At 39.4% G+C, this 18,285-nt stretch overlaps 1 protein-coding gene and 1 non-coding gene across 3 annotated transcripts in view; one reads left to right on the plus strand and one right to left on the minus strand.

Annotated features, from left to right (window-relative positions):
- Positions 1 to 1,238: 1,238 nt before the first annotated feature.
- TRNAS-GCU (transfer RNA serine (anticodon GCU)) lies at positions 1,239 to 1,320 on the minus strand. The gene has a single exon. It is a non-coding gene; the product is annotated as a tRNA-Ser (tRNA).
- Positions 1,321 to 1,662: 342 nt separating this feature from the next.
- The window catches only part of KNL1 (kinetochore scaffold 1), a 61,995-nt gene continuing 45,372 nt past the window's right edge, over positions 1,663 to 18,285 (plus strand). Inside the window, exons 1-4 of one of the 2 annotated variants that reach the window (XM_044377524.3) lie at positions 1,663 to 1,789; positions 12,980 to 13,033; positions 14,625 to 14,664; positions 15,599 to 15,658. In XM_044377524.3, coding sequence (XP_044233459.2) covers positions 12,999 to 13,033; positions 14,625 to 14,664; positions 15,599 to 15,658 — 135 coding nt within the window. In that variant the 5' untranslated portion in view covers positions 1,663 to 1,789; positions 12,980 to 12,998. The remainder of the gene's footprint in view (positions 1,790 to 12,979; positions 13,034 to 14,624; positions 14,665 to 15,598; positions 15,659 to 18,285) is intronic. The other variant, XM_057306222.1, reaches the window with a different exon arrangement.

Consider the following 18,285-nt stretch of genomic DNA (forward strand, 5'->3'; position numbering starts at 1 on the left):
AATAAAGATGCATTTTTTCCTCCAACCAAATAACCAATTGAATTCTATCCATGGATTCCTTATGAGTGTGTGGAACCGGGATAGAAACCCTTCCTAGGAGCAGGGTGGCAAATGGATTGGAGAGCAAGGCTGAAGACAGGTGCTGGGGGACCCAAAGCCTTCAACACAGGGAGGCATCAATATCCGCAAGGGGTTTGGATTTAAGTGGGGAGGAACCAGGGGCACCAGTGGAGCAGGGGCTTCTGCCTTCTCTCAGTGCTGCAAACCTTGCTGAAGCACCAGCCAAGTGCCGGGTTCTCTGGCACTATGCAGTGTGCGCAGCCGTGCTGGAGAGAGAACATGTAAATCATTTCTGCAAGGGATTAATGAGCACTAAATACTAATCTCCAGCACGTATTGGATGGTGGTTAAGACCCGGGGGAGTACGACAGACTTGGATTATACTGCCCTTTCTTACACAGTTACAGAAGCTGTATAACCTAGGACAAGTTTATCTTCCAGTGTGCTCATCTGTAAAAAGGAGTAATACAAATGTCTATCATGATCATAATGTTATGATGAGTTAAAGTGATGTAATTCATTGGAGTGCCTGTAGATAATAAATACTGGATAAATAAAGGTTAAATATGAGTTGAATGAAATCTGCCTGATGACCTCTGAAGAGGGGAACCCCTCTATTCTATTTCTGTCCCTGTGCCTCCCTTTCTGTTTAAACCTAAGAAGGGGTTTAACACTTTCTTCCGTGCTAAGGTAGCCATGTTTCAGGTTTTCAGTCTCTGGCTTCTAGATACTAGGAAGTTCCTGCATGTTATGAACACCTTTCTAATGTTTCCCAGTGTATACTTTTCTTGAGCACATGCAGCCTGCTGGGGGCTGGAAGAGGTTTTGAACACTGTGACTTACTGTAGCTTTTGCAGCGAAAACCTGGTATGTCATAGCAAGGACAGGTATTAAAAACTCTGGGGTAAGGGTTTATGATAACCAAGTCCCTCACTCAGAAGCTAGGTTAGTTAACATGGAATTCTATAAAAAGATATTAAATCAAGCATACACGTCTTCTGGGATGTTTCCCTCTTGTTCATCTGTGAGATTAGAACGATCCAAAAGCTATCTTCCAAATACCTCAAACCAGACATTGATGCTGCCAGAGTAAATAGACTAGTAAACCGTAAATGGAATAATCAACTGTTTTCACTCGCAAATAAATTTACGTCCATCTGAGGCAAAAAAGCGACTTTCGACGAGGATGGGATTCGAACCCACGCGTGCAGAGCACAATGGATTAGCAGTCCATCGCCTTAACCACTCGGCCACCTCGTCCCAGAAACCTATTGCTTCCTGATGACTATAGGGAGTAATACTAGGGGGATGTGACGCAATGTTATGGAGGCCGCCATTTTGTACGGAAACAAAGATCCGATCATTTTTACAGCAAGTAATCAAAAGAAGATGGCTGCTCCCATGCTATGAGGGATCTACAATGGGGTGGGACAAAGGAAAATTAGGTGGAAAATGAGATAGGCTTCAAGGAAATAAAATTGATTTGCAGACTGGGAAGGAAGTTTGATTAAAGGAGTCAGGAAAGGGATTGCTCCGGAGTCTCAGGGGCGGAGCCGACGCGTAGAGCGGCTTCGCGCATGTGCAACAGCTAGGCGGTTATATTTGAATACTTCACTGAGGTAGTCTGGGCGTTGCGAGGTTAGTCGGTGGGCGGCGGCGGGCTCGCTCTCTGAGGGGCGCGCGGACCCCAAACAAGTCTGAGGAGCATTTGTCAAGCAGCTGGACTGCGGTGGGTAAAGAGAATGACCCTTTCGTTCCAGGCTCCCGGGGCGGTGGGCATCAGGTTTTTCTGGGCGCTCTGAAGACTCGGTGGTGGGACGTGAGGACGCTTTCTCCGCCCCGCGGCCTCCGAAAGCGCAGGGCCCATAGTAGAAGTTTCTGCCGGGTTGCGGGGTTCTTTGCCCACCTGGGCCTGCACTTTGCGCGCCTTCCTCTTCCCTAGCACTTCTCCCTCCACACCTGAGCCCCTCGGGCCTGCTCGGAGTGCCGGTCCGCGGCGCCCCGCCATCTTCTGTCAGGGCTCCCGGACTGTGCCTCGCACCCCTTCCCTAGGGGACTCCCGCCGGTTTGTATTTCCGACTCGGTCTTTTCGTAGCTATAAATGAAGTGACAGCGTTGAGTGGTTTTAAGCGCTCGGCTGGTCGTAGTTTATTTACTGGCAGCATCGAACAGACATTCGGTTTCCTGCAGTTACAATAACAACAAATAAAGCCTGTATTAGTAAGCCGCAAACGAGTTTTGAAAATATCTCCCCGTGTCCATTAGTCGCTCGGAGCTTATTAAAGCCCCCCCTTTTCTTGCTGCTTACCTCAATATAGAGTTTAAGAAAAAAAATTCTCAAATATTGCCGATTGGAAGTTTAGAGATAAGTTTGTAGATATGACGGAGAGAACCAGAGCAGAGCTTACTCTAGATATTAAGATTGAGTTTTCACTTCAATTGAATTGAATCAGTCGAAATCCTCAGATATTTATTGGGTTCCTTGTCTTGTGCTGGGGCCGGGAGCGAATGATTCAGAGTCCCTAATCTGGAGGAGTTTTCAGTCCAGAAGAGAAAATAATTAACATTCACAAATAACTATAATACAAGACAATGTAAAGGATTATAGGACATTGTAAGGTGGTATGGGAGCACAGAAAAGGGAGAGTTTATTTGATGCTTTTGTCCCTGGAGACCAAAGGAGGCTTTGTGGAGAAAGGGGCACTTGAGGTGGAACTCTCATGGAGATGAGTCAGTGTAAAATTTTGCTAATTAAAGGTTGGTTTCAAGGTAGTATAATTCTCCTTGAAGGGCTGGAAATGTTTCCAAGATGACAGATACAAAATGTTTGGAGTGGTAGTATCAGTGACATGCTTGATGCTGAATAAGAGAGCATAGTAGAAGATAATCCAGATATTGATAGTGCTGTCCAATAAAACTTTCAGTGATAATGGTAATGTTTTATATTTGCACTGTCCAACATGGTTCACCACTAGTCACAAATGACAACTGAACACATGAAATGTGGCTGACTAAAGAACTGAATTTGAAGTTTTATTTCATTTAAGTTAAATGTAGATAGCTACTGTATCGAATAGCACAGGTCTAGAGCCTGTTATCAGTGGACCCAATGGAATACATTAATCCTAGAAATTGGTAGTGTAAATGCAGGAGTAGCCAAAGAGCCAGATAGTAAATATTTAAGGTTTTGCAGTCCACGTGGTCACCAGCATGGTTTCTGTTGCATGTTCTTTGTTTGTTGTTTTGTTTTCTTTATTCTTTTTGTTTTGTTTTCTACAACCCATTCAAAATGTAAAACAAAACAAAACAAAAAACACTGTTAAGGGCCCATTTGGCCCAGTAGCTGTAGTTTGAAGACTTCTGGATTATTTAGACTAGTAATTCCCAAACTTTCTTGGCTCATTGGTGCCCCTAGATCAAAAGAAATAACTACCAGTTCCATTTATTAAGTTATTATGTCCAAATAACTTAAAAAGTTGTTAAGTTGAAATAAATTTATGTCCTAACCCCTTAGTAGCCATTTGAAAAAAAATAATATGCATAAATTGGAAGAAAAGGTAATATTTTTATTTTATGCTTAAATAATCACAGGTATTTACTAATTGGCTATGTGTGCCTGTTGAACACTACACAACTTCTCAAATCTTGGAATCATATAGGACACTGCCACTCTTATTTCCAGTACCACACTGATAAGAAATACTTGCTTCATATCACAGCAACTGCGAAAAATCCAGCTTTCCAATAATATATTATCAAAATGAATATAATACAAATGGGTACTATTTTGAGCTAGTAGTTCACACAGTGCTTGACAGATGACAAAATTTGCTGTTTCCCTCAATTTAAAATATCCCAGGACCCTTCTGTGAGTATGCTGTAGCACCTCACTGCCAGGTGTACAGTTTTAGAATCAATCAATAATTAGTTAAGGTGGCAGTGACCAAGAGTTCAACCATAACAGCATTTTACAAATGAAGTTTAACATGATGTTCTGGGGTACCCTATTTCTGTTGACAGTGGAACTTACAGTTATATAGTAAATAGAATTTTTTTTTTAAAGGAGGATTTCAATAAGCTTTGAATCTCATCGCTTAATTAAATGCCAACTGGTCTGCAGGTTAGACAGGAATGGTGTTCAATCTCTATTTCAAACAGTGAAGGTGATCCTAATTTGTATCTAATATTTTTATCTGTGAACTTTGAATATGTCCCTCAATTTGAAAATATTCCCAAAAGGAGAAAAACTATGCAAGTCAGTGATTATAAAGGTAACTTAAAAGAATTATTTCTTAATTACTCATTCAGCAAATATTTATTGAGCTCCTATTATTTCCAAAGCATGCGCTAGTTTCTGAGAATGTAACAGTGAGCATAAGAGACACCAGCCTTACTCTCATGGAATTTACTGTTGGGGCACAGGTAGTTTGGGGAAATACCAGGATTAATTGATTTATATAACAGACTTTTAAATTGCAGTTGTGATAATGCTGCAAAAGAGACATACACAGTGCTACAAAGAGTGCTTTTCCTGGCTATTTTTGCCAAGAGAGAATAACAAATATAAATTCAGTGGCTCGGGAAAGGGCTTTGTGTGTACAGGAATAGAAGTGCCGGTGTAGCTAGAAAAGTGAGAAAGACAGTGGCATGAGATGAAGTGTGAGGTCTGAAAGGCAAGTGGAGACCAGATCTTGGAGAGGTTTATAAGTCCTGGTGAAGAGTTTTTTCTCAATATCGCGGGAAGCCATTGGAAGCCGTTAAAGGGTTTTAAGTATGGAATCTCTTAAACGTGACTTATGTTTAAGAAGATAACTGTCTATATAGAGAAGGGACTATGGAGGATTAGAGTAAAAGTAGGGAGACCACTGAGGTAAATATTGCAATAGTTTACATGAGAGATAATGATAGCTTGAAACTATGATGGAGGCACTAAAGACAGCAGTGAATCCATTTGGGATATATATTGGAAATAGAACTACTAAGATTTGGTGATGAACAGAATTGGAAATAGGCGTCATACTTGTTTAATCTCAGAGGGAAATCTTAAAAGTTTCACCATTAAGTTGATGTTTGCTGTTGGTTTTTTAAAATATTTTTTAATTTTAATTTTTAAATCTTACTTTAATTTTTAAATTTTTATTTAAATTCAATTAATTAACATGTAGTGTATTATTAGTTTCAGAGGTAGAGTTCAGTGATTCATCAGTTGTATATAACACTCAATGATCATTATATCATGTGCCCTCCTTAATGCCCGTCATCCAGTTACCCTATACCCCCATCCCCTTCTCCTCCAGCAACCCTCAGTTTGTATCCCATGGTTAAGAGTCTTTTATGGTTTGTCTCCCTCTCTGATTTCATCTTGTTTTATTTTTCCCTCCATTCCCCTATGCTCCTTTGTTTTGTTTCTTAAATTCCACATGGGTGAAATCATATGATAATTGTCTGTCTGTCTGATTGACTTATTTCACTTAGCATAATACCCTCTAGTTTCATCCATGTCATTCCAAATGGCAAGATTCTTTTTGATGGCTGAGTAATATTCCAGTGTGTGTGTGTGTGTGTGTGTGTGTGTGTGTATACCACATCTTCTTTATCCATTCATCTGTTGGTGGACATCTGGGTTCTTTTCATAGTTTGGCTATTATGGACATTGCTGCTATAAACATTGGGGTGCAGGTGCCCCTTTGGATCACTACATTTGTATCTTTGGGGTAGATACCTAGTAGTGCAATTGCTGGGTTGTAGGGTAGCTCTATTTTTAACTTTTTGAGGAACCTCCATACTGTTTTCCACAGTGGCTGTACCAGCTTGCATTCCCACCACTAGTGTAGGAGGGTTCCCCTTGCTCTACATCCTCACCAACATTCGTTGTTTCCTGACTTGTTAATTTTAGCCATTCTTACTGGTGTGAGGTGGTATCTCATTGTGGTTTTGATTTGTATTTCCCTGATGCCGAGTCATGTTGAGCATTTTTTCACGTGTCTGTTGGCCATTTGTATGTCATCTTTGGAGAAATTGTCTGTTCATATCTTCTGCCCATTTATTGATGTTATTTTTTCTTTTTTGGGTGTTGAGTTTAATAAGTTCTTTATAGATTTTGGATACTAGCCCTTTATCTGATTTGTCATTTGCAAATATCTTCTCGTGTTTTGTGGATTGTCTGTTGGTTTTGTTGATTGTTTCCTTTGCTGTGCAAAAGCTTTTTATCTTGATGAAGTCCCAATAGTTCATTTTTGCCTTTGTTTCCCTTACCTTTGGAGATGTGTCTAGCAAGAAGTTGCTGTGACCAAGGTCAAAGAGGTTGCTGTCTGTGTTCTCCAGGATTTTGATGGATTCCTGTCTCACAGTTAGGTCTGTCATCCATTTTGAGTCTATTTTTGTGTATGGTGTAAGGAAATGGTCCAGTTTCATTCTTCATGTGGCTGTCCAATTTTCACAGCTCCATTTGTTGAAGAGACTGTCTTTTTTTCCATTGGATAGTCTTTTCTGCTTTGTCGAAGATTGGTTGACCGTAGTGTCGAAGGTCCATTTCTGGGTTCTCTATTCTGTTCCATTGATCTATGTGTCTGTTTTTGTGCCAGTACCATACTGTCTTGATCATTACAACTTTGTAATAGAGCTTGAAGGCTGGAATTGTGATGCCTCCAGCTTTGGTTTTCTTTTTCAACATTCCTTTGGCTATTTGGGGTCTTTACTGACTCCCAACAATTTTAGGATTATTTGTTCCAGCTCTGTGAAAAATGTTGATGGTATTTTGACAGCGATTGCATTGAATGTATAGATTCCTCTGGGTAGCATAGACACTTTAACAATATTTGTTCTTCCAATCCGTGAGCATGGAACATTTTTCAATTTCTTTGTGTGTTCCTCAATTTCTTTAATGAGTGTTCTGTAGTTTTCAGAGCACAGATCTTTTGCCTCTCTGCTTATGTTTATTCCTAGGTATCTTATGATTTTTGGTGCAATTGTAAATGGGATCAATTCCTTAATTTCTCTTTCTTTGGTCTTATTCTTAATGTATAGAAATGCGTCTGATTTCTGTGCATTGATTTTATATCCTGCTACCTTGCCGAATTCCTGTATGAGTTCTAGCAATTTTGGGGTGGAGTCTTTTGGGTTTTCCACATAGAGTATCATGTCATCTGCAAAAAGTGAGAGTTTGATTTCTTTGCTGATTCAGATGCCTTTTATTTCTTTGTGTTGTCTGACTGCTGAGGCTAGGACTTCTAGTACCATGTTGAACAACAGTGGTGAGAGTGGACATCCCTGTCATGTTCCTGACCTTAGGAGAAAACTCTCAGTTTTTCCCCATTGAGGATGGTATTTGCTATGGGCTTTTTGTATATGGCTTTTATGATATTGAGGTATGTTCCTTCTGTTCCTACACTGTGGAGAGTTTTAATCAAGAAAGGATGCTGAGGGGCGCCTGGGTGGCACAGCGGTTAAGCGTCTGCCTTTGGCTCAGGGCGTGATCCCAGAGTTCTGGGATCGAGCCCCACGTCACGCTCTTCCTCTATGAGCCTGCTGCTTCCTCTCCCACTCCCCCTGCTTGTGTTCCCTCTCTCGCTGGCTGTCTCTCTCTCTGTCGAATAAATAAATAAAATTAAAAAAAAAAAAAAAAGGATGCTGTACTTTGTCAAATGCTTGTTCTGCATCTATTGAGAGGATCATGTGGTTCTTGTCCTTTCTTTTATTAATGTGTATGTCACATTGATTGATTTTCGGATGTTGAACCACCCTTGCAGCCCAGGAATAAATCCCACTTGGTTGTGGTGAATAATCCTTTTAATGTACTGTTGGATCCTATTGGCTAGTATCTTGGTGAGAACTTTGGCATCCATGCTCATCAGGGATATTGGTCTGTAATTCTCCCTTTTGATGAGGTCTTTGTCTGGTTTTGGGATGAAGGTAATGCTGGCCTCGTAGAATTTGGAAGTTTTCCTTTCATTTCTATTTTTTTGAAGCAGCATCAGAACAACAGGTCTTAATTCTTCTTTAAATGTTTGATAGAATTCCCCTGGGAAGCCATCTGGCCCTGGGCTCTTGTTTTTTGGGAGATTTTTGATTACTGCTTCAGTTTCCTTGCAGGTTATGGGTCTGTTCAGGTTTTCTATTTCTTTCTGGTTCAGTTTTGGTAGTTTATACGTGTCTAGGAATGCATCCATTTCATTGTTGGCATATAGTTACTCATAATATGTTCTTATAATTGTTTGTATTTCTTTGGTGTTGGTTGTGATCTTTCCTCTTTCATTCATGATTTTAGTTATTTGGGTCCTTTTTCTTTTTGATAAGTCTGGCCAAGGGTTTATCAATCTTGTTAAGTTTTTTAAAGAAACAGCTCCTAATTTCGTTGATCTGTTCTACTGTTCTTTTGGTTTCTGTTTCATTGATTTCTGGTCTAATCTTTATTATTTCTCTTGTCCTACTGGATTTAAGCTTTATTTGCTGTTCTTTCTCCAGTTCCTTTAGGTGTAGGTTAGGTTGTGTATTTGAGACCTTTCTCATTTCTTGAGAAAGGCTCGAAGTGCTGTATACTTCCCTCTTGGGACCACTTCTGCTCCATCCCAAAGATTTTGAACAGTTGTGTTTTCATTTTCAGTTGTTTCCATGAGTTTTTAAAATTCTTCTTTAATTTCCTAGTTGGCCATTCATTCTTTAGTAGGGTGCTCTTTAGCCTCCATGTATGTGATGATCCCAATCTCTTGGTACTGGTTGAGACCCGATTTGTGACCCAGGATGTGGTCTCTTCTGGAGAATGTTCCATGTGCACTCGAGAAGAATGTGTATTCTGTTGCTTTGGCATGGAATATTCAGAATATATCTGTCAAGTCCATCTGGTCCAGTGTGTCATTCAAAGCCCTTATTTCCTTGTTGATCTTATGCTTAGATGATCTGTCCATTGCAGTGAGGGGCTGTTAAAGTCCCCTACTATTGTATTATTATGATGTGTTTCTTTGATTTTGTTATTAATTGGCTTAAGTAATTGGCTGCTCCCATGTTAGGGGCATAAATATTTATAATTGTTAGATCTTCTTCTTGGATACACCCTTTAATTATGGTATAGTGTCCTTCCTCATCTCTTATTACAGTCTTTGGTTGAAAATCTAATTTGTCTGATATAAGGATTGCCACCCCAGTTTTCTTTTGATGTCCATTAGCATAAGTGGTTTTCCACCCTCTCACTTTCAATCTGGAAGAGCCTTTGGGTCTAAAATGAGTCTCTTACAGACAACACATCAATGGGTCTTGCTTTTTTATCTAATCTGATACCCTGTGTCTTTTGATTGGGGGCATTTAGCCCATTTAAATTCAGGGTAACTATTGAAAGATATGAATTTAGTGCCATTGTATTGTCTGTAAGGTGACTGTTACTGTATATTGTCTCTGTTCCTTTCTGGTCTTGTTACTTTTGGGCTCTGTCTTTGCTAAGAGGACCCCTTTCACTATTTCTTGTAGGGCTGGTTTGGTGATTGCAAATTCTTTTAGTTTCTGTTTGTCCTGGAAGGTTATCACTCCTTCTATTTTGAATGACATCATAGCTGGATAAAGTATTTTTGGCTGCGTATTTTTCTTGTTTAACACCCTGAATATATCATGCCAGTCCTTTCTGGCCTGCCAGGTCTCCATGGATAGGTCTCCTGCCAATCTAATGTTTCTACCCTTGTAAGTTACAGACCTCTTGTCCCAAGCTGCTTTCAGGATTTTCTCTTTGTCTCTGAAGTTTGCAAGCTTCACTATTATAATAGAAGTCCAGGTGTTGACCTATTTTTGTTGATTTTGAGGGGGGTTCTCTGTGCCTCCTGGACTTGAATGCCTATTTCCTTCCCCAGATTAGGGAAGTTCTCATGTATGATTTGCTCCAACATACCTTCTGCCCCTCTCTCTTTCCTCTTCTTCTGGGATCCCGGTTAGTCTAATATTGTTTTGCTTTATGGTATCACTTATTTCTCAAATTCTCTCCTCATGTTCCAGTAGTTGTTTATCTCTCTTTTTCTCGGCTTCTTTATTCTCCATTGTTTGGTCTTTTAGGTCACTAATTCTCTCTTCTGACTCATTTATCTTACCTGTTAGAGCCTCCATTTTTGATCATTTCTCAGTAATAGCCTTTTTGATTTCAACTTGGTTAGATTTTAGTTCTTTTATTTCCCCAGAAAGGGATGCTGTAGTGTCTTCTATGCTTTTTTCAAGCCCAGCTAGTATCTTTATAATCGTTATTCTGAACTCTAGTTCTGACATCTTACTAATGTCCATATTGATTAGGTCCCTGGCAGTCAGTACTGCCTCTTGTTCTATTTTGAGATGAGTTTTTCCATCTTATCATTCTGCCCAGAGAAGAATAGATGAATGAGAGAACAAATTACTAACATGCAACAATGACCCCAGAGAAATATACACTAAACAAATCAGAAGAGGTGCAAAACCAGAAAAAAAATAAAAGGGGGGGAAGAGAATATAATCAGGTGAGCAGATTAGAGCAATACACTGGATGTGTACTTTGGTCTATTTTTTAGAAATTAGATCCCAAAATTGTAAAGAAAGAAAAGCTTACATATGTACAAAAATACAAAGAAAGGATAGAATATAACTGTAAGAATGGATATTAAAAGACAAGAAAAAACAGTGGAAGAAGAAAAACCACAACAAAAAGGAAGGGATATAAATAGACAGGTGAGGGGCGCCTGGGTGGCTCAGTCATTAAGCGTCTGCCTTCAGCTCGGCATGATCCCAGAGCCCTGGGATTGAGCCCCACATCAGGCTCCTCCGCTGGGAGCCTGCTTCTTCCTCTCCCACTCCCCCTGCTTGTGTTCTGTCTCTCTCTGGCTGTCTCTCTCTCTATCAAATAATAAATAAAATCTTTAAAAAAACAACAACAACAACAGACAGGTGAACAGAACAGAGCAATACACTATCTCCTGAGTGTATTTTGGTAGGTTTGTTAGAGGAAACTGCATCTCAAAATTGTAAAGGAAGACAAACTTATATATACAAAAGATCAAATATATTGAAAGGATAGACTGTAACTGTAAAGATGGAAATTAAAAAAGACTTTTAACAAAACAAAAAAAGGCAAAAAAAAAAAAAAAAACCAAGAAGAGGAAAAAGAGAGAATATGATCAGATGGGTGAATAGAACAGAGCCATACACTAAATTTTGGGTGTATTTTGGTCTGTTAGAAGAAATTGCACCGAAAATTTTAAAGAAAGAAGAATATATATATATATATATATATATATATATATATGATGAAATACAATGAAGGGATAGAATGTGACTGCAAAAATGAAAATTAAAAAAGATTTTTAAAAGGAGTTGATAAAAAAATTGGTTGAAAAAAGAAAGAAGAATAATTTTCTAAAAAAGAAAGAAAATTTAAAAGATTAAAGTTGAAAGACTAAAGAATCATGTAGAAAAAACCATGAGTTCTATGTGATGTATTCCCCTAGCACTGGAGTTTTGCAGTTCTCATTGATTGGTTACCTTGGTCTTGGCTGGGTGTTCTCGCTGATCTTTTGGGAGAGGGGCTTGCTGTGCTGATTCTCAAGTGTCTTTGCCCCAGGTGGAATTGTACTGCCCTTGCCAGGGGCCAGGCTAAGCAATCTGTTCTGGTTTGCTCTCTGTGGCTTTTGTTCCCTGAAGGCTTTCCACGAGGCTTTAGAGGATGAAAAGGAAAATGGCTGCCTCCCAATTGCTGGTGGGGGACCTGAAGACTTGGGGCCCCACTCCTCCATGTGCTCTCAGAGAAAAGCAGTCAATCACTCCTGACTCCCTGGTCTCCGGCCACACTCCATGCTCACCGGGCCTGTGACCGAGCATTTCTGTCTCAGGCATGCGACCCCATTTGGAATCTCCAAACCCATCAGACTCCTCTGGCGGACTCCCGTGCCTCTCCTCCTGAGGGAGGAAGGGGGTCTCCCCAGTTCACCTTGTTGGGCCTCTGCTCCCAACTGTGCCACAGATCCTGGTTTATGGCAACCCTGAGCTGAGAGCCTACTCCTTGGCTCATTGATTGCAGCCAGCTTCCCCGCTCTGATGCCTGGGAGCTCTGCCACACTCAGACACCCCCGGTCTTCCTGTAACCCTGAGAATCCTGAGACCACTCTGCCCCAGCTGGGGTTCCATCCCCGCCTAGCAGCCTAAGCGATGTCTCTCACGGGAGTCGACTTCTCCAGGTTCCAGTTTTGTGCTCCGCTGCTGTATCACTTGCGCGTAGCCGGCGATCGGAGGCTTTCCCCCCTCCCCACCGGTGCGGTCTGTCCTCCCATATATCGTCTTCAATTCACTCCTCTGTACCTTCAACCCTGCAGAAAATGGTAGCTTTTCTTTTCATAGAGTTGCAGCTCTTCTTTTCTTCCATCTCTGATTGAGTTTGCAGGTATTCAGAATTATCTGATAATTACCTAGGTGAATTCCTGGGACCAGAGGAAATTAAGGTCTCCTACTCCTCCACCATCTTGGACTCTCACATTCAGCTACACTTTTTTAAATGTTATTTTTATGTCTTCAAGTTTTTTTGCTGAGTAGTTACAGTTTTCATAAAATAAATATGTATATTATGCACATCCAGTGTATTTTGATACCTAATTGATTTTACTTTGGGATTAAATTATTGTATAATCCATAAATTCTTATAAACTAGGCCAAATTTTTATTTGAACCATTAATGCCCTTCTCATCGCAATCATAGTTAGTCACTGATTTTATTTGACTATGAGAATTTTCCAGGAGTATTAATTATAATGGAGTACCTTAAACTCAAAATTTCTCGTTTTTTACAATCCCATAGTGTAGCTTTTTCTTCCCTTTTTTTGGTCTTCCCCCAGAAAGTAATCCTGAAGTTACAACTTTGCTATTAATCTCTTCATAGTTTTTCTTTTCTTTCTCTCTCACCTTTTCTAATGTTGTGTATTTGTTACAGAAAAAGGTTTTCTTCAAAAATGGATGGGATGTCTTCAGAAGCTAATGAAGAAAAGTAAGTTCACGTAGTACAGCTAAAAATGTTAGACTGTTTATCAGAGAAAGATACTTTTCCTATTAGTAAGACCTGTTGATAACTTCTGAAATCTTTTTCCATTCTGTTCAAGGGAAAAGAAGTAAATGTTACAAAGTCATAGCTCTCTTTGCCATATCTTTGTGTTTATATATCTAGAGTCAAAACTAAGAGGGACTTTAGAGACCACCTCAATCCCTTCATTTCAGGATGGGAAAATTGAGGCCCAAGGAAATGAAATGATTGGTCTAAAATTGGCATCACAAACTGGTGGCCTGTTTATTTATTTTTTTATTTTTTTTTATTTTTTTTTTATTTTTTATTTATTTATTTATTTATTTTTTAAAGATTTTATTTATTTATTTGACAGAGATAGAGACAGCCAGCGAGAGAGGGAACACAAGCCGGGGGAGTGGGAGAGGAAGAAGCAGGCTCATAGCGGAAGAGCCTGATGTGGGGCTCGATCCCAGAACGCCGGGATCACGCCCTGAGCCGAAGGCAGACGCTCAACCGCTGTGCCACCCAGGCGCCCCTATTTATTTTTTTAAAAAAGATTTTATTTATTTATTTGACAGAGAGACACAGCCAGCGAGAGAGGGAACACAAGCAGGGGGAGTGGGAGAGGAAGAAGCAGGCTCATAGCAGAGGAGCCTGATGTGGAGCTCGATCCATGATGCCGGGATCACACCCTGAGCCGAAGGCAGATGCTTAACCACTGTGCCACCCAGGCGCCCCTGGTGGCCTGTTTATAGTCTATAGACTTTTTCCCCCCCACACAATGTTTTTAGATTTTTGAATTAGTTGCTAAAATTTTCTCTTGAAAAATCGACTGTAGGAGCACCTGGATGGCTCAGTCGGTTGAGTGTCCAACTCTTGATTTCAGCTCAGGGCATGATCTCTGCGTCATGAGATCGAGCCCCACATGGGGCTCCGTGCTCAGTGCAGTCTGCTTGAGATTCTCTCTCTCTCCCTCTGCTTCTCCCCCTGCTTGCGCAAGCTTGCTCTTTCTCTCTAAAATAAATAAATAAAATCTTTAAAAAAAGAAAAAAAAAAAGAAAGAGAAATTGAGTGTAGCAACACTGGGCTCATATTCTTGTAGCAACAGCTAACCTGACCAGAGTAATGGCTGTGACCATTAGACCAAGCAGGAACTCTCCATTATCATCTCAATACTGCCTATTTTTCCTGCATCTCCTAAATGATCTGTTTGACCTCCATAGGCATTTGAATTTTCAAAACCTGATTTAAAAATCACACGGTAGTTAAACCAGAGCTAGTCTTTTGATTTATGACCCATTTATCTTAAAATTGTACCTCTGTAAATATGGTACACTATATTGTGCTGATTGTTTTGCAAGGGATATTCTTAGAGTGTACAATATGTATTTTAAAACACTGACCTAAATACTGACTTTAATGTCTTATAATATAAATTTTGCTAAGTGAGAGTGATGCCATGTGTTAACTGAAAGTGATGGCCAATTTAAAAGCTCGTAAAAGATGCTGTGATGATGGCTTTTGAAAATTCAGTCTTTTACCAATGTGTCTATAAATTTTGTTTTCCTTTTTTCAGTGACAATATGGACAGACCTGTTAGAAGACGACATTCCTCAGTAAGAAACACTTAAGAATTGTTACCTTTTATTGAATGTTGACTATATGTCACAGGAATTTTGACTGTAACATCACCATCCTACTCCCACTGGCTCCTATTGCTCTCTGGATACTCAAATATTCCCCTGGTTACACAATTCTGTAAAGATACAAAAATTTGTATTTTATGAATTTCATGGTAATTTTATGAATTGTATGCCATGTAAATTATACTTCAATAAAGTTTAAGAATATATTTAAATAGTGTAGTAAGATACAAAAAATCCAACTCAAACTGATTTAAGCACAAAATTTATTGGGTTTTGATACTGAAAAATCCAAAGATAGGGATGACTTTTGGGACAATGTAACTGACCAGGGGTTCCAATAATATCACCAATATTAGGATTTTCTCTCACTTTTCTACTCTGACTGCTTCCTCTAGGTAATCTCCATTTTCAGACAGGCCCTCTCCCCATGATTACTACAGTACCTCTAGCTCTCCCAACTTCCAGTTTCAACTCCTAAATGAAAAAGTGTCTATTTCGTCAACATAAAACAAAAACAAAGGATTTAGGATTGAATCATATTGGCTCGACTATCTTGTTATGGGTTAAGTCCTCCTTCCTGAACCACTCACTATTGATGAGCGAATATCGTGTGCATATTGTTCTAGGTGAGGGTTACATGTTGTGCCCTTGGGTTGGGGTGGAGCTTTACCTAGACCACATGGGATGAGAGTGGGCAAAATAATTGAGGAAGGTGGGCAGGGAGAAGGGAATAGATGCCGGATATTTAAACCATCCACAAAGTATAGCACTGAACAATATGAATTTGAGGAATTTTGGAGGTTTTCACAGAAATTTTAACATCTCTACCTTTCTCTTATGGTATAATTTGAACTGATTATTAATATTAATCCCAGATTTTCTTGAATAATTCTAATTCTTCTAGATCTTGAAGCCCCCAAGGAGTCCTCTTCAGGACCTCAGAGGTGGGAATGAAACAGTTCAGGTAAGTCTGTAGTGCAAACGCTTTGTAGATGACTATTTTCAGTGATAAATGTTAATAGGAACTTTATTAGCTGTATGAAGAGAGAACGTCATAAATGATTTCTAGTTGAATGTGCACGAGTAAGCATCCAGTGGCTGTCAGATTAAAATCCAAACACTTGAGTAAGCTGACACTCTTGATTTTTAAGCCCATTCTTGCCACTCTCACATATCTTTCTCACCATTGCTTACTATTCTGCAAACATGACACAAACTGTCAAGCCTGCAAGAATGTACATATAATATCTCCTCTATTTAGATGATTAGTCCTTCATTCTTCTTTGTCCTCCCAACATTCTATTAAAAATTTTTTTTGGAACGTTCTGAAAAGTAGCAGGAATTTTATAGTGAATGCTCATATAATCATCACTTAGATTCTTCAATTAATATTTTATCATACTTGCTTTATTGTAAGTTTGTAGTCCTCATTATTTTGTAATTCCTATTTGTCCTTTAAGACTCAACTTTGATATTGCTTCTCTCAGAAAATCATCCCTCAAAACCTTCCATTATAATGGTTTGCTAATGTCCATTCTAAATTAGAACTTCCTGAGGGTGGGAACTTTTATCATGCGTTTTTTCAACTTATTGTGCCTGGTATAGTTGACTTTCATCACATTTTGTCGATTGATGAAATGCATATAGTTTTGGAGACCATTCAGTTCTGAATTCTCACTCTACTTGGCTTCTATAATCTTTCTATTTCTCAAATGCATCAAGCTTTTTCCTGTTTCAACACCTCTGCACACATTCTGCCTAGAATGCTTTCTCTCTACCCAACTCTTCATCTGACTAATTTTTTTTTTTTTTAAGATTTTATTTATTTATTTGACAGAGATAGAGACAGCCAGTGAGAGAGGGAACACAAGCAGGGGGAGTGGGAGAGGAAGAAGCAGGCTTATAGCGGAGGAGCCTGATATGGGGCTCGATCCCATAACGCCGGGATCACACCCTGAGCCGAAGGCAGACGCTTAACCGCTGTGCCACCCAGGCGCCCCTCTTCATCTGACTAATTTTTAACTAATCCTTCAGGTCTCAAATATACTTCCTCAAAGAAATCTTCCTGATTCTTAGGCTAGATTAGTTTTGTGTTTTGTTTTTTTTTAAACATAGTAAAAGTCTCTGTGGATTCTGTTTGTTTCTCTGTCATTTGCTTTTTGTGTTTGGTGTCTATGTGAGTAAGGAGGTTTGCTCTTATTAAAAAAGATGAGGGAAAATAAAAATAGCATTTTATAATGAAAAGATTCTCAGCATCACTAATCATTAGAAAAATGTAAATCAAAACCCCCACAGTGAGATATCACCTCATGTCCATTAAAATGGCTACTGTAAAAAGAAAAAAAAGCAACAAACAACAGAAAATAACAAGTGCTGGCTAAGATGTGGAATAATTGGAACCCTGGTACGCTGTTGATAGAAATGTAAAATGTTGTAGCCACTATGGAAAACAGTATGGTGGTGCGTCAAAAAATTGAAATAGAATTACCATATGATCCAGCAATTCCACTTCTGGATATATACCCAAAGTCTAGAAGAGACTTATACACCTGTCATAGCAGGATTTTTCACAATAGGCAAAAGGTAGAAGCAAACCAGTGTCCATTGGCAGATGAATGGATAAACAAAATGTGATATCAATGGAATATTATTTGGCCTTAAAAAGAAGGAAGTTCTGGGATGCCTCAGTGGCTTAGTTGTTAGGTATCTGCCTTTGGCTCGGGTCATGATCCCAGGGTCCTGGATTGAGTCCTGTGCCGGGCTCCTTGCTATCAGGGAGCCTGCTTTTCCCTCTGCCTTCCACTTCCCCTGCTTGTGCTCTCTCTCTCTCTGACAAATAAATAAAATCTTTACCAAAAAAAAAAAAAAAAAAAAAGGAAGTTCTGAGACATACTACAACAAAGATGAACCTTAAGGGCATTATGCTAAATGAAATAAATTAATCACAAAAAGACAAATACTGGGTGGCTCAGTCGGTTAAGCATCTGACTCTTGGTTTCAGCTCAGGTCATGCTCTCAAGGTCGTGAGATTGAGCCCTGCATCAGGCTCCACACTCATTGTGGAGTCTGCTTGAGATTCTTTCTCTCCCTCTCTCTCTGCCCTTCCCCCTGCTTGCTCTCACACACTCTCTCTCTCTCTCTAAAATAAATAAATAAATAAAAATCTGAAGAAAAAAAAAGACAAATACTTTATGATTCCGCTTATGAATTACCTAACCAGATTCATAGAGGCCAAAAGTAAAATGGTGGTGCTAGGAGATTGGTTAGGGAAGGAAGACTTGTTTAATGGATATGGAGTTGCAGTTTTGCAGGATGAAAAGACTGGAAATTTATTTCACGGCATTGTATACCTACTTAAGACTACTGTACTGTACACTTAAAAATGGTTAAGATGTATTATGGTAAATGAAACAAGCTAGTCACAGAAGGACAAATACTGCATGATTCTACTTACATAAGGTATCTAAAGTGGTCGAACTCATAGAAGCAGAGAGCAGAACATTGGTGGCCAGGGTCATAGAGAAGGGCAAAATGGGGGTTGCTAACAACAGGTATGAAGTTTCAGTTATACAAGGTAAGTCCTAGAAATAT

This window comes from Ursus arctos, unplaced genomic scaffold (genome assembly GCF_023065955.2).
Source record: "Ursus arctos isolate Adak ecotype North America unplaced genomic scaffold, UrsArc2.0 scaffold_36, whole genome shotgun sequence".
Taxonomy (NCBI): Eukaryota; Metazoa; Chordata; class Mammalia; order Carnivora; family Ursidae; genus Ursus; species Ursus arctos.